General features: G+C 44.0%; 1 protein-coding gene and 1 pseudogene across 1 annotated transcript; one reads left to right on the top strand and one right to left on the bottom strand.

Annotated features, from left to right (window-relative positions):
• Nucleotides 1–8,094: 8,094 nt before the first annotated feature.
• Nucleotides 8,095–8,917, bottom strand: LOC115684388 (peroxiredoxin-2E-2, chloroplastic-like; annotated as a pseudogene).
• Nucleotides 8,918–13,344: 4,427 nt separating this feature from the next.
• On the top strand, nt 13,345–20,809 carry LOC115684370 (sister chromatid cohesion protein PDS5 homolog C-like). Its single transcript, XM_056318917.1, has 13 exons — nt 13,345–13,717; nt 15,432–15,635; nt 15,734–15,915; nt 16,513–16,639; nt 16,720–16,902; nt 17,165–18,157; nt 18,234–18,344; nt 18,698–18,771; nt 18,920–18,971; nt 19,067–19,150; nt 19,240–19,283; nt 19,803–19,880; nt 19,952–20,809. Exons 1-13 carry the CDS (start codon nt 13,607–13,609, stop codon nt 20,475–20,477), a joined length of 2,769 nt encoding a protein of 922 aa, XP_056174892.1. The 5' UTR covers nt 13,345–13,606; the 3' UTR covers nt 20,478–20,809.
• Nucleotides 20,810–24,248: the final 3,439 nt, after the last annotated feature.

Here is a 24,248-nt window from a genome sequence, read left to right as displayed (position 1 = left end):
TTTTAATTACTTCCGCATGTGCTTTAAATCTCTGTGTTGGGTGTTGGGTCGGCGACGCGTCCTGGGACGTCGCACACGAATCGACCTTTGCGAGGGATGTGGCGCGCCGAGCAGTGCGGGGCGTGACATCCCCGTTTGATTTGGTATCAGAGCAAGGTCAGCTCGGTCCAATTAGGTCGAAGCTTGGAGTGATAAGGAGCGGTGACCTTGGGTAGCCAGTAGGGTGACCTCGTGTGCTGTGTACCTCCTGACTGCTTGTGTTTGATTGAGTGCTTGTTTTAGTTGATCGTAAAGTGCAGGTGCGGCAGGACCCGAGGTAAGTACGCGAATCTCCTTGGTTGAGATGTCGTGCTATTGTGTAAGATCGCATGCTGGTTGCTTGACTGCTGTTGTGTATACCTGCCTAGGACCTTAGACCGGTTTAGCTTGGTTTAGGTCTCTAATTCCTGAATGGGATTATAGCAGGTAAGTGAGTGGTGTGACCTTGTGAGTTTGAGTAGTTGAAGTTGAGGTCGAGGTAAAGGTCAAGGTCGAGGTCGAGGTCGCATAGGTCTGCAAGCTGGAGTTGCAGAGGATCCCAGAGTGGATGGAATTCTGAAGGCACATGAGGAGGTTGGAATTTTAATGGGAATGATGGGAACCAAGGTTGAGAGTAAGTTAATGCAGTTAGATAGACGCAATAGCTAGTTGAGCAATTTTCGAAATTGAAACCTCCGCAGTTTGATGGGAAAAGTGACTCCGAGGCTACATCACTTTGGATCTAAGGGTTGGAAAAAGGCTTTGCAGTGTTGGGGGATGCTTTGGTAGGGGACTTCAATGGGAAGTAATTTTCGGAGAGTGCACAAGAACAGAAAAAGACAGAGTTCCTCCTAGATGTCAGTCGATCAGTACGAGGTCAAGTTTGTAAGGCTATCTAAGTATGCACCAAGGATGGTCAAGGACCATGTGGATAGGACAAAGAGGTTCGGGGATGGATTGAAATCGGAACTTTGCAATCAATTAGTACTCTTGAGTTTTAAGGGATTTCAATGAGCTGTGTGAGACGGCTCAATGGGTAAAATGGATATGAGTGAAATGGCTGCTGCTTTGGGACCGCGGTACGCGCCGGTTAGGGACAATAGGAACTTGGGAAAAAGGTCTATGATAGAGAATATGAGACTTGTCCGTCCGGTAAGAAAGAACTGTGGAGAGCCGAACTACTACTCCGACGCCGTATGTAGGTCTTGTGGAAAAAGGCATAGAAATAGTCATTGTCAAGGTATAAGTGAAGCATGTTGTGGATGTGGACAGCAAGGTCATCGAGTGAGAAATTGCTGAACCGATAGATTAGACCACTGATGCAATCACAGTGATCGCAGGTAGGACATTAAGCGAGAGCTGCCCTGAAGATCAATCAGAATCGGCTAAGGATCTAAGGAAAAGTATATGTTTTGGCTGAGAAGGAAGCGAAGGATGTGCCGTGAAAGTCGGTATGCGTTACGAGGTGATATTGGGTGCAATAGGAGATGAATTTGAAGTTATCGCTTGAGTGGTCACGAGAGACTTATAATTAATTTTATGGTGAATAGGCGCAATCGGTCTAAGGATATATGGATTACTGCTGATATTCTTGGACGAGTTTGGAAAGATGAGTATTGCTTAGAAATTTCAGATTTTGTAAAGGATCGATGTGATTCGTTTTTGGGAGACTGTTGGATTGGAATTGGATGGATTGAGCTTGGCCTTGAAGTATAGAAAGATAATGATTTGGTGGCTAACTAGTCGGTTGAGGAACCAAGGCTAAAGGACATAAACGAGATGTGTAATCTTCCCGATGTCTTTCCTCAGGGATTGCTGGGATTGCCACCTGAAAGGGAAGTGGAGTTTGTGGTTGAATTAACCCTAGGGACTGAGCCAATCTCGAAGCCGCTCTATAGGATGTCGCTGTCAGAGTTGAAAGAACTTAAGGTTCAGATGCAAGAATTGCTAGACAAAGGTTTTATCCGACCGAGAGCGTCTCCATGGGGAGCGCCAGTCCTGTTCGTCAGGAAGAAGGACGGGTCGTTGAGGCTGTGTATCGATTACCGTCAGCTGAGTCAAGTGACAGTCAAGAATAAGTATCCCTCCCAAGGATTGACAACCTGTTCGACCAATTGCAGGGAGCCTCGGTATTTTCTAAGATCGACCTAAGGACAGGGCATCATCAGTTAAGGATCCAAAAGGAGGTTATCCCAAAGACGGCATTCAGGACGAAGTATGGATATTATGAGTTCACGGTAATGCCGTTTGGACTAACTAATGCCCTGCTGCTTTCATGGACTTAATGAACTGAGTATCCAAGGAATTCTTAGACCAGTTCGTCATTGTCTTCATCGATGATATCCTAGTGTATTCAAAGAGTCCCGAGGAACATGAGGCACATTTGGAAAAGGTTTTAAGGATGCTAAGAGAGCATGCACTGTATGTTAAGTTTAGCAAGTGCGAATTTTGACTGAATCGGGTAGCGTTTGTCGGACATATAATTTCCGGAGAAGGAATCTCCGTGGATCCGGCAAAGATTGAAGCAGTGATGGATTGGCCGAGACCGACAATAGTTACTGAGGTGCGGAGCTTCCTAGGACTGACAGGGTATTATCGACGATTTGTGGAAGGATTCTCAGCGATAGCCACTTCATTGATGATGTTGCTTAAGAAGGAAAACGAAATTCCGATGGACGGAAAAGCGCAAAGAGAGTTTTCAGGAATTGAATATGAGCCCAAGGCGTTGGATGGAGTTGCTAAAGGACTATGATTGTGATATATTATATTATCCCGGAAAGGCCAATCGGGTAGCGGATGCCTTGAGTCGGAAATCGAGCATCGCGCAATTGTTGGTCAAAGAGTGGATTTTATTGGAGAGATCGCGGCATTCAGAATTTAAGTTCGAGGTAGGACACCTCTCTAGTCTGATGGCGACATTAAGGATTGAACCGGAAGTGCAAGCCAAGATTAAGGCGTTGCAGTCTACAGACCCTGAGATTCAGAAGATTTTGGAGATGGATGGCACTAAGAGGAAACCGGACTTCCAAGTGTCCGAGGACGGAATTCTTAAGTTTCGAGGACGTTATGTGTGCCCGATGATTGGGGACTTAAGGAAGAGATTTTGTCGGAGGCTCACGGGAGCAATTATAGCATTCACCCGGCAAGACTAAGATGTACCGTAATCTCCGACAAGCCTACGGTGGAATGGAATGAAAGTGGACGTGGCCAAGCATGTGGCCAAGTGTTTGACGTGCCAACAAGTGAAGGCACAGCATTGTAAACCTGGCGGAATGTTGCAGCCGTTGGGAATCCCATAATGGAAATGGAAGTACATTACAATGGATTTTGTAACGGGACTGCCAAGAAGCCAGAGGGGACACGACTCTATATGGGTGATAGTGGATAGGTTGACCAAGTCAGCGCACTTCCTGGCGGTGCGAAAGGACTTCGAGTTAGAAAGGCTGGCAGAGCTATATGTACGACAAGTTGTTCGTCTTCATGGGGTACCGGTGTCAATCACTTCAGACCGTGATCCCCGATTTACTGCGAATTTTTGGAAAAGTATGCAATCGACCATGGGGACTAAGTTGCAATTCAGTACGGCCTATCATCCGCAGACGGATGGCCAGTTTGAGAGGACTATTCAGACTTTGGAGGACATGCTGAGAGCATGTGAGTTAGATTTTTCAAGACAAGTGGGAAGAACAGTTACATTTGGTGGAATTTGCCTACAATAACAGTTTTCAGCAGAGTGTCGGGATGGCACCGTTTGAGGCACTATATGGCAGGGTGTGCAGAACACCATTGTGTTGGGATGAAGTGGGGGAAAGAAGTATAATGAGTTTATTCGGCAATCGGTGGAAACAGTAAAGGTTATCCGGGAAAGGTTGAGAACTGCTCAGAGCCGTCAAAAGAACTATGTGGACCGGAGACGTAGGCCTTTGGAGTTTCAAGTAGGGGATCACGTTTCTCTCGAGGTATCGCCGATGAGAGGACTGTCTCGGTTTGACAAGAAAGGGAAACTAAGTCCAAGATATGTAGACCCATATGAGATTTTGGAAAGGATTGGATCGTTAGCATACTGCCTAGCCTTACCACCGAAATTGTCACAAATTCATATCATCTTCCACGTGTCGATGTTAAGGAAGTATGAACCAGACCCGACCCATGAGCTGAATCATGAAGTAATGGACGTGGACGACAGGGTGTCGTACGTGGAAAAGGCAGTTAGGATCGAAGATAGAATAGAGAGAGTGTTGTGAAACAAGAAATTTCCATAGCCAAGGTAATTTGGAAACACCATGGGATTGAAAATGCGACGTGGGAAAGTGAGGAGCTGATGCGACACCAGTACCCCCATTTGTTTGGATAACTGGGTTGGATTGTAAATTTCGAGGACGAAATTTTTGTAAGGGGGGAAGAGTTGTGACATCCCGAATTTCGGCCCATTTTTGGGATTTATAAAACGCGTAATTTGTCAGTGTGCTTATAGTAAAATCTCGCCCGGGAACTGATCACTCCCGGTTATCATTTTAAATTAGAGATTTCGCTAGAATCGCACTCGATCAAATTTGGCCGTTATTTGGACCCCGAACTTGGCAGTCGATTTCCGGGAGTTTCGGGACAAAATAAATTGGACGGTGTCAATATTATGGTAGCCAACGTTGAGATTGTCAGGAATGATGGAAAAATGGGAGTTTTTGACCACGTGCGAATTTGGACTAGTAGGCCTCCCTCGTTATAATTTGGTCTAATTAATTTGGCCTTTGTCCCTTTTTATGTGCGAGGCTTATTTTGGATCGGTAGACCATTTTCGGTTTTTAATTTGGGCCATCAGATCGCATTTAATATTTGAATGAAGTTTATTTTCTTTTATTTCTCTCCCTCTCTCTCTCCTCCGCGCACACGCTCCCCCCCCTTCTGACCGCGCACGTTCCCTCTCACTCTTTCTCTCTCTCTCTCTCTCTCTCTCTCTCTCTCTCTCTCTCCTCTCCCGCACGCAACCCCCCGCGTAAGTCCACTCACGCCCATTCTCCCCTCCTCCTACACCCTCTCTCCTCTCTCTCTCTCTTCTTCCTTCTTCTCTCTTTCTTCTTCCTTTCTTATTTTCTCGCCTCGGTCTTCTTCCTCCCCGACGAGTCGCGTCCTGGACTCCGCTCCGCCCGACGCCGTCCCGTTCGTCGCCAGCCACCGCTCGTCGCCACCGCGCGCCGCCCGACCGTTGCCGGCACCTGTCCGCCGCCGCCACCATAGAAGCCCCCACTCTCTCCCTCCTCCCGGCCGACTGGGTCTCGCTTCACCTTTGCCCACTCGCCGACCGCCCGGGCACGCCGGACCGCCGCGTGCCTCGCCGTCGCCGGCCAGCTCGACCGCCACGCCGCGCCGTCCGCCCGGCCGCCGCCCGATCGTCGCCTTCTCCTCCTCTCGCGCGCGCAGCTGGCAGAGCTCGCCTCTGTTGCCTTTCGCGCCCGACCGCCGCTGTTTTCCGGCTCGCCGCCGGCCCGCGTCGCCGCGCCGCCTCCGCTGCTTGCCGATCGCCGCCGTGTTCCACCACAAACAACCGGCAAGCCCCCTTCCCTCCCCTTTCTCTCTCTCTCTCTCGGTTTGGCCGTGAGAGGCCTTGAGCCGGAGGAGCTCCGCCGCCGCCGTCACTGTTCCGGCGCGGATCCGTCGCCTCGCCCGGCTGTCCAGCCGTTCCATTTCTCTCTCTATCTCTGACCGCGCCCCTCTCTCTCCCTCTCTAGGCCGTGGATTAGCTTAGACCGTCGCCGTCGCTCGCGTTGTTCGCCGGAGCCGCCGCCGCCGTTACTGTTCCGGCGAGGGACCGCCGCTGTCCAGCCGCCATTACCACGTGTTCAGCTCGGTTTGAAGCTTAGGACATCCGGTGAGTTTGACCCTAAGCCCTAATTAGGACAATTTGCATTTCTAGATGGGTTTTAGGGGTTAATTAGGGTATTTTAGGGGTTAAATTGTGGAGGTTGTTAGAGGCTGATATGGTGGCTGATTTCGAGGCTTAGTGTGATGATTTAATTGAGATTTAGAGGCCCGTATTGTGCTGTGAGTCGGCTGGGCATAGGCGCCTTAATTTGGGCGAAAATGTGAATTTGGCGGGTGCAAATTGAGGACCGAGTGGAGGCCGCTATGGGCTGATTTTTGTGGCCCGTTTGGTGACCGAGAATGATGATTTAATTGAGGTTTAGTGGACTATAGTGTGCTGTGATGTGGCGAGGCATAGGTGCCGTGATTTGGACGGAATTGTGGATTTAGCGGGTGAAATTGGGAGACCGAATGGTGGCTGTCTTGGTGGCTATTTTACGGGCTTAGTGCGACAATTTAGTTGAGATTTAGTGACCCGCGAGGTGCCGTGAGATGGCTGGACAGATTGGTTCGGAGTGGTCCAAGTTTGGAGTAAGTTCGGGCTTTAAATATGGATTTTAGTGCGCGCCTCATTTGATCTTTGTGGTGGCTGATTAGAATGATGGTTTGGGGAGTTTAATGGGGCATTTTGAAGATATTTATTGGCCTAGACATTGCGGTATAGTGGCTGGCCACGACAGGATTTGATTTAGGCGAGGCGTGATCAATTTGAAGTTTAATTGTGCAATTACCGGGAATGATCGCATTGATCAATTGACTAGCTAAATGAGCCTTGTTGTGATTGATTTTAGGATGCCATGTTGCTTGTTTAGCGGGACTAAGAATGGAATAGCTTGGCGGGCCTCGAATGCGAGGGTTCTTGTTATCCCGGTTGTGTGGATTGTGCATGGATTGTGTGTCAAGTTGATGCCATGACTGATTTGAATTGATTGTCTGATTGGGCATGTTGATTTATGAAATTGAATATGCGTGGTGCAAATGCGCATGATTGCATCATGATTTGAGTAAGTGGTGCGGTGCAAGTGAATGCCCGAGTGTGAAGTTTATGGCCATGAGTTTGCATCACGAGCATTGGCACGTCATGTGCATTTACAAGTGTGCTCGAGTGACATGTGCATTGTGATCACCTAAAATGCCCTGATGCGTTTAACGCGGGGTTCAGATGAAAATTGGTGCTTGTGAATGTGTGATCACAATAAACCCTGATGCGTTTTACGCGGGGTAGTGAACCCGTCCTGAGGCGTTTAACGCGGGACGATGCCCGGATTGCCGAAGACGGCCAACCCGATGCGTTTACGCGGTTCGGTCCGTATATGGAGATCGGTGTTGCGCCCGATGCGTTTACGCGGGCTAGAGACTTGGGCACGATGCGTTTACGCGGGCCGAGGAAGTGTTGGATAGTGATAGACCTGATGCGTTTTACGCGGGTCGGACCTGATGCGTTTAACGCGGGTCGGAGGAGAAATTGATAAATGGCAAGTATGCTAGAGTGCAAGCGTGCGAAAATGCATTGATGAGGCGTGAGCACGCGTATGAGCACGAGCATAAGCATGACATGCGTTGTGACCAAATGATGTGTACATGTCTTTGCGACCGGGTCCTATGTTTTATGCTTGAACTGTAAGTGCCTAACCCGGGGCAAGGTGAGTGTTGGATTTGGGCCCGAGGGCCTAAGTCAATTATGATTTGCTTGGGGTGTTGATTTAGTACTCGTCAGGAGGTGCACTTTAGCCTAATTTAGGTTTAGGGAATTACTCGCTGAGATTTATTCTCACTGTTGTTGAAACCCAATTTTTCAGACCCCCAGCCTTGAGGATGGCAGGCGTATTGAAACGTTTTGGGAGGAGCCCCGGCTAGATATAGTGTTTGATCGCCGAGCCACGTACCCGCTTTTGATTTTTGAGTGTGGGCTGTATATGAATATTATATATGTTTCCCAATGTCAAAACAAGTGTATATTTATCCGTGCTGGTTGTTGTATGGCTATCCTTGGTTAGGTGTATTTTAATGTACGGGTGGTTTTAATTACTTCCGCATGTGCTTTAAATCTCTGTGTTGGGTGTTGGGTCGGCGACGCGTCCTGGGACGTCGCACACGAATCGACCTTTGCGAGGGATGTGGCGCGCCGAGCAGTGCGGGGCGTGACAGGAACAACATCATCATCCTCATCATCATCCTCACGAAATCAATACAAAAGAAAGGCAACATCTTGGAATCCCAGAAGCAAAATCCCTGTTCATTGTGTCTGCATCAAACCGCAGTTCCAACTCCATCTCAATTTATTAGGCACAAGTCAGGAACGAAAACTTCATCAAGCTCAAAACCTAACAAGAACCTCACCCCTCAACACCAGCCAACGACAGCCAAGTTCAAAGCCCCAAAAAGAAAAGAAAAAAAATGGAAACTTGAAAGCATCTACAGGACTTTGAGCATATCCTTGGCACCACTGAAGGTGAAGGCCCCGCCTTCCTCCAGGTTGAGCACCTTCACGAAGCCGTCCTTTGCGAGCAGCGCGTACCGCCGCGACCGCACCCCGAGCCCCACCAGCTGGTCGTTCAGGTCGAGCTCGCACCCGATTGCCCTCGTGAAGTCCCCGTTCCCGTCCGACAGCAGCATGACATCGTCGCCGATGCCCAGGTTCTCCTTCCACGCCCGCATCACGAAAGCATCGTTCACGGAGATGCAGGCGATGTTGCCCACGCCCTTGGCCTTCGGCTCCCGGGCGCACGCACGAACCCCGGCAGTGCTTCACGCGAGCGGTCGGGGTGAAGGCCCGGGACGGCGAAGAGGATCGACTTCTTCCGGCGGTGAGGCGGAGAGACGGTGGTGGTCCGGGCTCGCCGGCGGGGTCGAAGTAGGTGAGGGTGGCGTCGGGGAGCCTGTCGCCCACGGAGATGGCGGCGCGGGTGGCGGCGGTGGAGAGGCGGAGGGGCTTGCCGGGGGACCGGCGGCAGGGGACGGCGAGGGGGGAGGAGCGGCGGCGTAGCGCCAGAGAGGGGAGAGAGAAGGGAAGAGAGACTGAGAGAGGGAGATGGGTCGGCCCAGAGTGTCAATGGGCCGACCCCCCAACCCTAATGAAACCCCAAATTTTAGGGCCATATTTGAATAAAATTAAGGCCCGACCCCAAAATACCCCAAATTTTAGGGTTGGACCGGGCCGGCGCGGGTCGAGCCGGGCCGGCGCGAGTTTGATTGACACCCCTAGTAAGAACCCTTTTGAGTCGATTCGACGAACGGTCCACTCTTTGCATAAACGGGCATATTATGTGAATCCAGCAACCAAAATCTATTTTTCAATGACAAACCCATATAATGTACACGATAAAGGATTAGAAGAATATTGACAACAAAAGTTGAGGACAAATATTTCTATTTCTATTATACTATTGAACGAGCATTTATATAAAGAATATTTTTTATCTTGTCTAGAAATTAACAACTACTATGAAAAAAAAGAAAAAGAATAAGGTATTTCTACTCAAAGTATAAACCACAGAATTAGTAATTGTTATTTGTTTGATAATTAACGAATGTAGATTAATTGAAATTTGAAATGCCCGTGTAAGTTCACCTCTTATATTTTTCATTTATATTTATGTACATATGCAATGCCATCTATCCGTTCAATAAATATTTTACACAATATTTTTGGAAAATATATTTTCTTAATTAATTCAATATTATTATTTATTGTCTCATTAATTTTAAAATAAGTTCCGTTTTAAACTTATTCACTTCAAAATAACTGATTTTAATGGTTTTTTGTTTAGGACTGTAGTAAGTTATGAATTAACATATAACATTTCTTTTAGGAAAAAAACGTCTGTGCGCCGACAAATAAGCATACTACGATCACCGTTAAATTTTTATTTTTTTTAAAAACTCAAATTACGTAGAACAGGCGAATTTTCGATATTTGAACAGTCATCACACCACTATATCACAACTACTCAATCTTACGATTATGGTAACGCTTTCAATTGATTTGACGAATAGTCCACTTTTTTGCCAAAAGGGACATATTCACAAATTAAGTAACCAAAATCCAATTTTTTTTTCATAAAGAGACTTTATTAATTTAAATCCCTTAAATGAAAATATGGCAACCCAAAAATAAAAACCCACCTTTTGAAAAGTCTATCCATATTTCTATGCATAGAAATAAAGACAGTTGTATTTCCAATTCTTCAACAATTATTGCAAAGTTCTTCAATTCAACTCAAGCATACGATTTTAGTCACATTTTCAAGTAACTCAATAAATAATTGGCTTTTGCGGAAAATGGTATATATGTTCATGAATTTGGAAATTGTGTTTCTAAGAAAGAAGTAATGATTCTTATTCAATTTCTAATGGCAAATCCATATAATCTACGCGATGAAGAATTTGAAGAATATTGATAATCAAAGTTTAGGACGAATATTTCTATGTCTAATGAACTATTGAACAATCAATTGTAAGAAGATTTTTTTTTCTCTTGTTTGGAAATTACCAATGTACTATGAAAAAATAGAAAGGATAGAGTATTTCTACTCCAAGTATAAACCATAGAATATTAGTAGTTATCATTTGCTTGATAATTCGCAAATGTAGATTAATTGAAATTCAAAATGCCCGTGCAAGTTCACGTCTTTGTTTTTCATTTATATTCATATACATATGCAATGCAATCTATTCGTTCAAGAGATACTTCACACAACTTTTTTGGACACACCAGAATATTTTCTTAAGTAATTCAATGTTATTTTTTTTTATTGTCTCATTATTTTTTAGATGAGTTCCGTTTTAAACTTACTCACTTTGAAATATCTAAAAATTTAACGGTAAAAACCGTTAACTAATCATTAGTCGGAGGAACTATCGATGTGTAGTAAGTTATAAATTAACACACGATGTTTCCTTCGGGAAGACATACGTCCATATGCCAACACATAAATAAGTGTCCCGTGCTCATCATTAAAATTTTTAATTCTTTTAAGTTACTCGAATGGTGTAAAACAGGCGGACTTTCGATATTCAAATAGTCATCACACCACACATCGTCAACATCAAAACCAACTCAATTTCCCGATTATGGTAAGAACCCTTTTGAGTTGATTCGACGAAGTCCACTTTTGCATAAACGGGCATATTTTGCGAATTAAGCAACCGAAATCCCTATTTTTCAATGACAAACCCATATAATGTACATGATAAAGGATTAGAAGAATATTGACAATCAAAGTTGAGGAAAATATTTCTATTTCTATTGTAGTATTGAACAAGCATTTATATAAAGAATTTTTTTCTCTTGTCTAAAAATTAACAATTACTATGAAAATAAGAAAGAATAAAGTATTTCTACTCAAAATATAAATCGCATTTGCTTGATAATTCACAAATATAGCTTAATTTAAATTTGAAATGTTCGTGTAAGTTCACCTCTTATTTTTTTCATTTATATCTACGTACATATGCAATGCAATCTATCCGATCAATAAATATTTTACATAATATTTTCGGACATATTACAATATTTTCTTAAGTAATTCAATATTATTTTTTTATTGTCTTATTTCTTTAAGATAAGTTCCGTTTTAAACTTATTCACTTCGAAATAAATGATTTTAACGGTAAAGCTATTTTTTTTTTGGGTCAGTAACGGTAAAATTGTTAACTTATCATTTTTTTGGAGAAACTATCCATGTGTAGTAAGTTATGAATTAACATATAATGTTTCCTTTGGGAAGAAAAACATCCGTACGCCGACAAATAAGGGTACCACGATCACCATTAAATTTTAATTTTTTTTAAGTTACTCAAACTACATAGAGTAGACGGACTTTCAATATTTGAACAATCATTACACCACATACCACCACATCAAAACTATTCAATCTTAATGGTAACGCTTTCAATTGATTTGACAAATAGTCCACTTTTGCCTAAAGGGACATATTCACAAATTAAGTAACCAAAATCCAAAAAAAAATTCGTAAAGAGAATTTATTAAATTAAATCCTTTAAATGAAAATCTAGCAACCCAAAAATGAAAACCCTTCTTTTGAAAAGTCCATCGATATTTCTATGCATAGAAATAAAGACAACCGTATTTCCAATTTTTTTAACAATTATTGTAAAGTTCTTCAATTCAACTCCAGCATACCCATCTTAGTGAAATTTTCAAGTAACTCAATAAATAATTGGCTTTTGCGAAAAATGGTATATATGTTTATGAATTTGGAAATTGGGTTTCTAAGAAGGAAGTAATCATTCTTACCCAATTTCTAATGACAAATCCATATAATCTACGTGATGAAGAATTTGAAGAATATTGACAATCAAAGTTGAAGACGAATATTTCTATGTGTATTGTACTATTGAACAATCAATTGTAAGAAGATTATTGAATTAACAATGTACTATGAAAAAAAGAAGAAGAAAGAATACAACATTTCTACTCCAAGTATAAACCACAAAATATTAGTAATTGTCATTTGCTTGATAATTCGCAAATATAGATTAATTGAAATTTAAAATGCCCGTGCAAGTTCACGTCTTTGTTTTTCATTTATATTCATATATACATGCAATGCGATGTATCCGTTCAATGGATATTTCACACAATTTTTTTTGAACAAGCCGTTATATTTTCTCATGTAATTCAATGCTATTTTTTTATGGTCCCATTTTTTTTTTCAGATAAGTTCCGTTTTAAACTTATTTACTTTGAAACAACCGAATTTAACGGTAAAAACCGTTAACCAATCATTTTCCGGAGGAACTTACCCATGTCCAGTAAATCATGAATTAACGCACAACATTTCCTTTGGGGAAGACATACGTTCCGTACGCCGACAAGTAAATAAGCGTCCCGCGATCACCGTTAAAAATTATAATTTTCTTAACTTAACAGCCGGACTTTCAATATTCGAACAGTCACCGCACCACATTAGAACTACCCAATCCCCCGAATATGGTAACAGCTCCTTTCAACTCGATCCGGCGAACGGTTCACTCTGTGCAAAAATGGGCATGTCCGACGAATTCAGCAACCAAAATCCCCCACCTGCTCTTTTTCGAAAGGGGAAACCCGCATTAAATTCCAACCCATGAAATGGAAGAACCCCCCCGGGGCAATATAGAAAGGGCAAAATCCGGGGCAGGGAAAAACAGCTGGGCATCGATCCGACGGCCAGGAACCCCCCCACCCGGGTCGATCCAACGGCGGACGCGAGCCCCCCGATTCAACTCCAGTTCATAGAGCCCGGCGGAATCCGTCGCCTGGCCTCGGTGGATTCACCTATAAAAGCCCACCCAAACAGTGCCTCCAAACACTCACATTAAAAAAATCCCTCCCCCCCAAAAAAAAAAAACAAGGGCAAAAAAAAAAGAAAAGAATCCTGCTGAATTTCGCTCGCCGAAAAAGAGAGGAGGAGAAAAAAAAAATCGAAAAAGAAAAAACCCTAAAACTCCCCCCTGCAACTCGACAGCTCTCTCTCTCTCTCTCTACCCCCTGCTCGTGGTGCGAAAATCTGGTTCTTGCTCCTTCGTCTTCGTCGTCGTCGTCTTCACTCGATTTCCGATTCGCTTGCCCTCTGCTGTGCGCGCGCGTGTTCTCTAGGGTTCCGGCGGCGGGTGCGGGCGGCGGCGGCGGCGGCGGCTCGCGAGGTCGATGTGAAGATCGGCCCTTCGGGAAGGGAGCGGGTGTCGGAGTTCGCGTGTGGGAGGGAGGGCACGGGGTGTCGTCATGTCGTCGTCGTCGTCCGATAAGGAGCTGGAGGAGCAGCTCGCGGAGGCCGGGAGGAAGCTGCTGCTGGAGCCGCAGGCCCCCGTCGACGAGCTCCTCCCCCTTCTCGACGTAAGCTCTCCTTCCCTTTTCGTCCCCCGTTCTGATTGTTGTCCCGCTCCCCCCTTCTTTCTCGTTTTGTTGTTCGGTGGAACGGGTAATTGGTTGGTTCCGCGGCGAATGTCGCGCGTGGTTTGATCTGCGGGCGGCGTGGCGGCTGCTGTGGGCGGTGCTAGGGCTTTTCCCTGGGGGATACGGTTCGTCTTCGTTTGGCTCGGTTAGGTTTTTTTCCCGGTCGTGCATGGTGCGGTCGGCGTGCATTGGGTCGAGAGTGCGTTGATTCGGAGCCGTTCGGGGGGCGGTGATTGCGCGGCGGGGGGGTGGGGGGGGAGGACTTCAATTGTATGGGGATTGTGGGTTATCGATCATGTTCCTGCCGTTCGTGTGTGAAAATATCTTTCTTGCTTCTTGGAACCTTGGGTGAATGTGGGTTCTCGCTCGTTGCGCAATCTGGTTGCTTTTTTGCGAGAGCTGCATGGTGTTGCTGAGATGGATCTGTCGATAATTGCTGTTTGTTAGGGGCGACACGTGTTCGTAGTTGCATGGATGTGTTGTTGCAGTAAGTGAAGGTTGAATCGAGAGGCAATACATGTTGGTAGTTGCACGGATGTTTTGTTATGGTAAGAGAAGGTTGAATTGAGAGGCAATACGTGTTCGTAGTTGCATGGATGTGTCGTTACAGTAAGAGAAGGTAGAATTGAGTAACCCCTCGTTCTTTTGGTAGGGTAGCCGTTATGACCGTTGATATCGTTGAAGAGGTGTCTGTTGTGAATTCTACTTGTATTTATCGCTGTCAGTTGATTATTTCCTTTTGTATCGATATTTACATTAGGATAAGGTCGAAATTGCTAATCCTTGCGTTGTTGTCGCGTGGCCACTATGACCGTTAAGGCCGTTGGAGAGGTGTCTATTGTGGATTTGTTTCTGTCAATTGATTGTTTCCCGTTATATTTCAATTTATTTCATTAAGAGAGAAGGTTGAATAGAGTAATCCTTGTTTTTTTAGGTAGGAGGCCGTTATGACGTTAGTATCTTTTGTGATTTCAATTTGAGCTTTCCGTAATACGTTGAATAGGTGCCCTTTTGAACTCACTTGAATTTATTGCTGCCAGTTGATATTTTCCTTCGACTTGAGTATTTATGACGAGTTTTTAAGGAAGAATTTTAAGGAATATGTCGATTCAGTAAATGTACGCTTGACTACGGTCCAAAGTACGGACAGCTTACCCAGTTGTTTGATCTTTTCCTTATTCGGAAATTTGCATGTTGATTTTGGTAACCACAAACACGTAAGAATTGGTATTTTGCGTATCTTTGCGTCAATTGATTGCTGATTTTTTCCGCATTGCTTTGGTATTTCGGCAACTTTGAATTTATGATTGGCTATTTGCATGTTTCTTGGAAATTCTAACCGATCTTCTCATTCTGTTTTTGCTTGGCCGTGAAGTTATTTCTTTCCTATTCGTACATCCTCCAATAAGGTGATCGAGTGTTTGATTGTTGTCTTAGGAAACTTATATTCTCTATTTAGCGTTGCCCTTATGTTTGCGTCCATGTCCTTTGTTTTTGAACTTTCTGCGTGCTTCTACGAAGGATAGAAAAGAGTTTATACGGTAGATGGTGCTTTACATATTTTCATGTTGTTCATATTGCGCATGACTATTAGAGTGGATGGTACTATTAACTACTAATTCACCTTTATTTTGCTTTTGCCTGGCAAATGAAGCGAGTTGAAACTTGTCTCTCAAGAGTAGAACAATCCCCAAGCAAATCAATGCAAAAGGCGCTTTCTCCGTCGCAAAAGGCATTAGTGGCTAATAGACTTTTCAGGCACTCAGATGTTGATGTTAAAGTTGCTGTTGCCTCATGCATTAGCGAGATAACAAGGATTAGTGCACCGGAGGCTCCTTATGATGATGACCAAATGAAGGTAATGACCGATCTTATATTAATGATGTTCCTGGATCATTGTGGCCAAATGTTTGGTGACCTAACCTTTAAGCTGTTTTAATTTGAATCTGGCAACAGGAAGTTTTTCAGTTGATCGTGTCATCCTTTCAAAATCTATCTGATAAGTCGAGCCGATCATATGTGAAAAGGGCCTCAATTTTGGAAACTGTCGCAAAGGTCAGGTCCTGCGTTGTAATGCTGGACCTCGAGTGCGATACTCTGATACTTGAAATGTTCGAGCATTTCTTAAAGGAAATAAGGTACGTCAATGCCTGATCCAGGCTTCATGGATAGTTGGGCATAGCTGGTCCTCCACTGTCTTCCTTTTTCTTTTATGGATTTGAATGATCATTTTCCAAGGTGGCATCTGTATAATCTCGCATAATGAATTCTTACTTGTGCCGACTTTGAATCATATTTGCTTAGGAGTTTGTGTCCTTTAGCAATTAAAGTTAGTTCATTTTGGTTGTGAAGGTACCACAAAAGTTTGATTGCAGTTGTGTGTATTGACAACTTGATGTGTCTTATCGGCTTTTTGTCTTTTCTTCTCGTTTCAGTCCTTTGGTTTTCAGTTGTCTCACTTTCCGTTCTATGATGTCTGTTTGGCATATTTATTGTTCAGTATCTGTGTCGGATGCCATTTGTGTGCTTGGAGGAAGTTTTGGATCTATTTGTTATTGAATTAATTGAGTGCATTGGGTGTCCCTATATCCCGATGGGGATTCCAGAATTAGCCTTTTTGGTTTGTATCTTGCAGATTATAAAATTATTGGCGTTCCTTTGGTGGTTTTAATTTCACCTAATATAACAGCATCTATACTTATGTGTTTAACTAATGTTCAACGAACAACGTTCAGGGAGTACCATCCAGAAAATGTCTTTGCATCAATGGAGACAATTATGACACTGGTTATAGAAGAAAGTGAAGATATTTCACCAGAGCTTCTCTCCCCGGTCTTGGCCAGTGTAAAAAAGGACAATGAGGTAAACGTCTTTTCAAGCCAGCTAGATCTCTTGCTTTATTGATGATTCTCCATAACATTATAAATCACACTATTTTTCAGGATGTGCTTCCTATTGCAAAGAAGCTCGGGGAGAAAGTGCTTGAGAAGTGTGCCGTGAAACTGAGACCTTACCTGGCCCAAGCATTGAAATCGTCTGGTGTTGTTTTAGATGATTATAGTAAAGTAATTGCTTCCATATGTCAAGACACAAATGGTGGAGTTGAGCAAACTGATATCCAGGATGTAAGTGAATATAAGTTCCACCTTTAATTTTGGCTGTGTTTGGTTTGTAAGATGTTCTCAGTTTTCATTTTCACGTTAAATGAGAATTTAAATGGTTCTCCATTTTGATTTTCATGAACCCACGAGATGATCTACTCTCCATCTTCAACAAGATATTCCGATATCTATATTTAGTTGCATCTCTTTGTTTTCTTTCTTTCTGTTCTGGCTTGGTGACATTATTCGCATAAATTCTTTTAACGTCCGATTTATGCTTGTTTAGATGGAAAAAGAGAGGTTAGCTGAAGAGCCTTCAACTCAAGATGTTCCTGCACCCGGCGAATCTTCAAAGACAGTTGTGAACAACGGATCTACCCAGCTGGGCAAAGATGATTCTATGGTGGATCCCGTGTCATTGAAGAAGGAAGAAGACGGTAAGGAGAGTGCATCCAAAACTGCTGATGCATCTAGCAATGGTGACCTTGATAAATTGGACAATGAGAAGGCACAGAAAGAAGAATCCAAGCCAGAACAAGCTACCAAGAGAAGAGGTAGGAGAACCAATATTTCATCTAAATCTGTGAAGTCCTCCAACATTTCTCGGGTTGATGATAAGGATGCTGAAAATGTCAAAGACGCTGAGAAAGAACCTGGCAATGATGCTCCAAGTCTGCCACTCGAAGACCTGAAATGTGAGGCAAAATTGCCATCACAAAGTGAAAAGGAGGGTGCCTCTGAGCCATCTACGGATAAAGTGGCTGATGATGAATCCAAAGATGATGTGCCCAAAGATGATGAATCCAAAGATGATGTGCCCAAAGATGATGAATCCAATGTCTCTGCTTTGCCTACCTTAACTAAGGAGATACCTGATGACAGTCAGCCCCAGGAGGCTGGATCACCGAAGGATAAAGAGGATTCGGCTGAAGAGGTGAAACCATCCTCTGTTGACATTTCCAAAAAGGAATCTGCAGAAACAGCTGGTCTTCTAGTAGAAACAGATACGAAAGGAGTGGATGATAGCGCTGATGATATGTCCAGCAAGGAGAGAACCATAACAATAGAGGAAACATCCAAGGAAACATCCAAAGAAGATGATGCGACCAGTGGATCGGATGTAAAAATGTTGAAGCAGTCAGAGAAGAAAGTGAATGCAAGCACCAGCGGTGGGGAAGGTACCTCTAGAAAGAAGCCAGAGGACAGAAGGAAGCTCGCCAAAAGTAGATTGGCTTCTGAGAAGAATGTCAAGAAATCTGCTGGGAAATATGATAAAAAGGTACTTCCACATTGAAATTTGTCTATAATATAAATATTCCTTCACTTGTTTAGTGATGAATATTTTTGCCTATCAGGGAACTCCTTCCTCCCCTAAGGTGGTGAAAAGACCAGTTAAAGATGAGAAGTACCTGGGTGAGACCTCTAAGGACAATTTCAAGAGGAAGCGTAGTTCAGGCAAAGAGGAGGTATGATATGCACTCTGTCCAACTATCTATTTTACATTTTCAACCTTTTCTTGTTTTGCATTTGCAAGTCTTAGAATTGAAGGGCTTGATTAGAGAAGAACTTAAGGAGGAAGTTAGAATCTTAAGCGATAAGAACCATCTATTTGATGGTTCTGATCTTTGTCCTTTCTCCCACCATCTCTGCAAGCTTGTGTTGTACTTAAAGTGGATAGTAGAAGTGCGTATTACTCATTCCTCCCCCAGCTCTACACCACTCCCGGCACTAAAAAGAAAATAGAAAGACTATTCCATAGGATGAAAATCCAGGGTTCTTAGTGACATGATTACTGATTGGTTGGTCATTGGTGTCCCAGGATTCTGAAGCTAAGACTAATGGAGAGGATCTGGTGGGTTCGAAGATTAAAGTTTGGTGGCCTCTTGATAAACAGTACGTATAGATTTTCTGTAGTCTTTCCCTGTGTGCCTGTTCTATTTTGCTAAGTCAAATATTTTAAGTGCTGGCTCTACATCTAACCAAACCGAAAGCCGGTTCTTGTGGTCTCAGTTTTGCTTCTGACTATTTCATAACCTTTCAGGTACTATGAAGGTGTCATTGAGGCTTTTGATAATGTGCAAAAGAAGCATAAGGTGAGATGGCAGTTATGGTTATTACATGCTCTTTTCCTCTAGTATTAGAAGTTGGGGCATTATGTCCAGAAAATTACACCTGCATGCTTTTACAGGTTCTTTATGAGGACGGTGATGTTGAGATATTAAATCTTGAGGCAGAGAAATGGAAGTTAGTTGAAGGCGATTCTGGAGATAAGGTGGGTGCTACTGGATTCAATAACATTAACCTTGTAACCTCAATGTTGTTATTTCTTATGGATAACTGAGTGATGGTTTCTCTCCACAGGGCCAAGCTGCTGATCGTGATAGTTCGGATGCTTCGCCAGAAATGTATGTCTCTTTATTTTTTCCCGACTTCTTGTTTGAGGAAATGATACATTTGACATCATGGAAATTTTTATTTGGTGGAAAATTCTTAATTTAGAGTTTATTTTGGGAAGGCTGCTTCAATATTTTTGAAATCGATACATCTGTAGGATACACGGAACATCCGACTTTCTAGTCTGAATTCGGGGCAGATTTTCTTGTAGTTCATGAATATATTATTCTCCCTTTAAAGCTTTTGGGGCATTCCTTTTTTAAGTGAAGATTTTAGGGAGTTGTCTCTTGTTTTTGGAGATGGATGCCATTGTCTGTTTTAATGCTCTTCTGAAGGACTTTATTAAGATATCTTTTCAGCATGGATAGGTTGTGGCACTTAGATCTCTATATTTGCTTCCCCTGATGTGTGATTGCTGTATCTCATACACATTGTACCGTGTTTTTATTCTTCACTTGATTCCATTCTCCTTTGTACATTCTATAATAGTAGATAGTGTTGTACTGATATCATCTGGTTGCTTCATTCAGGCCTCTTAAGAAAAAGGCGAAAGTGAAGCCTGGGCTGGCTTCAGCAAAGAAAGTGAAGATCGATATGTCGCCCAAGAAGTAAGTTAAATTTTAGATAGACTATTATTGTCCTTGGTTCGTTACATGACTGTTTGACTTTTAATTGCTAGGAGTGGAGGTGCTTCTTCTGGCAAGTCCAAAGCTTCTGCTGCTACAACATCTGGTCACAAGTCTAGGGATGGCAGGAAAACAGATGGCAATGTTGAGAAAGACCGAACCCCTAAAAGTTCTGGTAAGGCAACTTTGAAAACGTCTGGGAAATCCAAGGATACTGAACTCATGACTCTCAAAACCGGCAAATCGAAAGCCAATGATGCCAGTGCAAGAAGTGTTTCGACTAAGTCTGACCGAGAAATCCAGAAAAGTGACAAGTCCATGCGAGCCGATAAGAGTACTTCCAAGGGGAAAGGTCCGAGAAGCCTTGGCAAGGCTAATACCAGTAGTTTCGGAAAGCTCAAACTGGGTTCGGCCAAGCCAAAAGAGGATGAAAGTGAGGATGAAGATTCAGAGGAGACACCTGAAGTCCCTCTAAGTAAGAAAGCAAGGCTGTTGGAGTCTTCAAAGGCGCTGTCAGAGTCTTTGAAATCGCAGGGAGGCAAGTCGAGTACTGGGAAAAAGCGTCGAAAAGGAGCTTAAAATCTGAAAGGGGGGCCTTTGCTGTCTGAATAGAAGGTGTTTTCTCCTTGAGGCACCGGTCCATCTCTCTGGAACTCGTAGGATTTTGCATGTTTGTGGATCTTCCCGAGCTGTGCAGTATTTAAGCAAACAATTCTCTTGGTGGTAGTTAATATTATGGCCAGCATTATATTCAGATAATCTAGATCATTAGCGGTTGTAGAGGGTTAGCTTAGTTTTCCTTTTGCTGTTAGAGAGGAATGCTGTTGTTGGAACTTGACTGCAGAGCGCATTGCTTAGCTTTGTTTCCTTTTGGAAAAAAATGGGGTTATTTACAGATGGCATTAGCTTCATGTTGGTCGACTTAAAGAGGCTTTTCTTTGACAGTAATGTATTGTTAGCGTGCCTCATGATTGATGAGATTTTCGGCCGAATTATTCATCCAGGTCCTAGCACTTGCCCGTTCGATTTGCAAGGTGGGACTGCGGTGGGTATGTGGATGTTAAAGAGTTTCGCGGGTTTCTATAGCGCTTTTGTTCCTGAGTTCTACTTTGACGTGCTTGTAAAATCGATGCCACAAAGATAGCCCACTCTAGTGGCACCAGATTTGCCGAGGTGTCAAAAGAGCAGCTGTGAGAAACGACGGTTGTTCGTTAAGGTTGACGCATAAAGACCCCTTGGGACCTCTTCTCATTACATCTACTACGAGTTAATTGAATGTTTTGCTTCAAATTTCTAGCTCGGCAACAGAACAGCAAGTGGTATTTCGAGGCATGTTTCTGGGACCGGAAAAGATTGTTTAGACCGAGTCATCGGCACTCGACCCGACCTAAGAGTATGGTACTTCGGTCTCGATCGCAGCCTTCTTACTAGCATTTGTAGTGTCAAGTAGGCAGCTGTCCAAGAATTACTTGTCTAGGAGCAAGCTCACGAGAGAGCTGGAGAGCAAATTGATATTGAATTCACGCGATCTCGTGGGTTTTCTGGATTGGAGTTGGGCTCTCTGTTCATCGTCTACGAAGTTGAATTAGCCCCTGGAGCTTCCTTCATGCCTCACGTCCATGTCCAAAATACCGAGAACGTGTGGCCATGTTCTCGTGGCATAACCGTTGGCAAAACATCGGATTCGACATCACCGGAATCCTTGGATAACACTATCGTAGAGGCTCCTCGGTCCGTCTTGGTTTGAAGATTGATATCCCGGGGTTTTCCTAGTGCACAGCCGTTGGTGCTTAAAGATTGAAGCCGATGGCTGCTCGCTTAATTATCTTCTGAACTTTCGGCAATTGAAATGCCATTTGCATCAAACCAATTCACGCATCATCTCTCCTTGCATCGGCTTCTGTTTCTTATTTCAAGACGCGACATCTCCTCCAAGTGGAGTGGTGGAATCTGTTCGACGGGACGAAAATCGGCATGTTAGACCTTGTACTGATGGCGGGCTGACTACCACTGGTCTCCAACTTCTGTGGAGACCCGAGATACTCCTCTCATCTGATTCACTCTTGAGTATCGCCAAACCAATCGCATCTCCTAGATACTCTTAAATTTCATTGACAATTGCACCGCGGCGAACAATAATTACACCGCTAATTGCGAAATCAGGCACGGTGCATCACGCGAATGAAATGAGTCTTAAGAAGACAATTCATCATACGACGCAATACATGAAGTTGGAATATGCTCATGTAATTAATGATACCATCGTTCGTTCGTTTTCCGGATCGGAAGATTTCAGATCAATGGGTACACTTCATCCATCGGTACGAGCACGACACAGGTTATATATATTTAATTAAACCTGGGGTTCTTATCGGGGTCGACGAGTGGCCTTTCTTGATAAATTGAATATTTTCTCAGGGTGGTCCAGTCCTAGTAGCCCCAATTGTGGTCCTTCCAACTACACTAATGTAAGGGTATTCCCGAAGCCTCCTTTATTTTTTGTTTATCTTTTTATTCTTTTTTGGATGATTTTAATTCATCCTTCCCAAACTTTTGCTGGTTGGGGCTTGTTGTCAGGGTCAAAGAAAACCCTAAGGAGGACAATACACATCAGGAAAAGAAACTTGGGTTGATTTCTCTCGATTTGCCTTGCCCCTTATTGGACAATTGAGGGAGGTAGGTGTAGGCAACAAATACAGAATTATGAAATTAGCGGGTATTTCGTGATACTGCGAACTTATCTGAAGTGAGCTTCCTCCTTGTAAAAGAATAATATATAAGATTAGGGTTTTTAAGAGAAGATATTCGAAATGTAATTTATTTACAGGTGGTTTCCTTGAAGCGCGATTGAACCATAGACGGATTTGTCCAAACATCGAAACGAGTGAGCTCTTACATGTTATGCTAACCAAGTTAACGTTAACCGATGCAGAGAATCCGAGACCTCACGCTTCTTGCATCTCTAATTGTGTCATCGTATCGTCCCCATCAAACCCTTAGATATTATTGCATTTCTAATTGTGCCATCTTATCGCCCCCATCGAAACGAGTGAGCTCTACATGTTATGCTAACCAAGTAAACGTTAACCAATGCAGGGAATCCGAGACCTCATGCTTCTTGCATTTCTAATTATGTTATCTCATCACCCCCCATCAAACCCTTCGATATTATTGCATGAAAACTTTCACGAGCGCAGCAGTTGGAAACAAAGCTTTGGCGCATTAAATCTGGATTAACGACAGTACAGTCTTAGAAAGACCGTTGGGAATTATTTGATTATACGGTGTCTAGTGGGTGGAACACGACCATAGGCCTTTGGACAAAGAGATCATGCACCAGCAGCACTTAACATCGGGAGAAACTTTCCAAATGTTGCCAGAATTAGAATCGTGGGTACACCCTATTTACCCTAAACGGAAAAAAAGAGAGGCAAAAGCAGGAGAGCGGCTCGATGCTCATCAGAACCATAGCGTTTTTCCCTTTGTAGCCCATTTACCTATCATCTTTTGTCGGTTCCTTATCCAGATGTGCGTGACAATTACCGCATTTCATGGCCAAAAGACAAATTCTTGTGAAGTGAAAAATGAAACTTTAATTGGGTGGTCCATGGCTCATGCGTGCGGTCCTTACCTATGCCCTAATACTGACAAGTTTGATGTCCTCCATTCAATAAATTTGAGCTTTGATATGTGACAATTACATTACAAAATGGGAAAATTACCAAAAAAGTCCTAAACCTTTTGCAATTGTGCAAATTCAGTCTATCCGGTCACTTTTGACCGGCCGACGCTGACGTGGACGCCGGCCGGACCGGCTAGGGGGAGGCTTGCAGGCGAGGCCGACCTCGCCCAGCGACGGCGAGGCCTCGCCCAGATCTGGCGAGACCTCGCTATTGCTGGGCGAGCTCGACCTCGCTGTTGTTGGGCGAGCTCAACCTCGCCCATGGCCGGCGAGCTCGACCTCGCCCAGCGACGGCGAGGCCTCGCCCAAATCTGGCGAGCCCTCGTCGGCCATGGGCGAAGTCGAGTTTGCCGTTGCCGGGCGAGGTCGAGCTCACCCAGCGACGGTGAAGTCTCGCCAGATCTGGGCGAGGCCTTGCCGTCGCTGGGCGAGCTCGACCTCGCCCATGGCCGGCGAGGTCGACCTTGCCCAGCGACGGCGAGGTCACCTCGTCGGCAAGCCTCCCCCTGGCCGGTCCGGCCAGGGGAAAGAAGGAAATAAAAAAAGAGAAAGGAAAAAAAAAAGTAATGCCACGTCAGCCGACCGGCGTCCACGTCAGCGCTGGCCAGCCAAAAGTGGCCGGATGGACTGAATTGGCATAATTGCAAAAGGTTTAAGACTGAAATGGC

The sequence above is a fragment of the Syzygium oleosum genome, unplaced genomic scaffold, assembly GCF_021117445.2.
Source record: "Syzygium oleosum isolate NSW1041296 unplaced genomic scaffold, Sole_v2.1 Sole_v2.16, whole genome shotgun sequence".
Taxonomy (NCBI): Eukaryota; Viridiplantae; Streptophyta; class Magnoliopsida; order Myrtales; family Myrtaceae; genus Syzygium; species Syzygium oleosum.
Note: the sequence above shows the minus strand (reverse complement) of the source record. Positions and strands in the feature narration are given on the sequence as shown.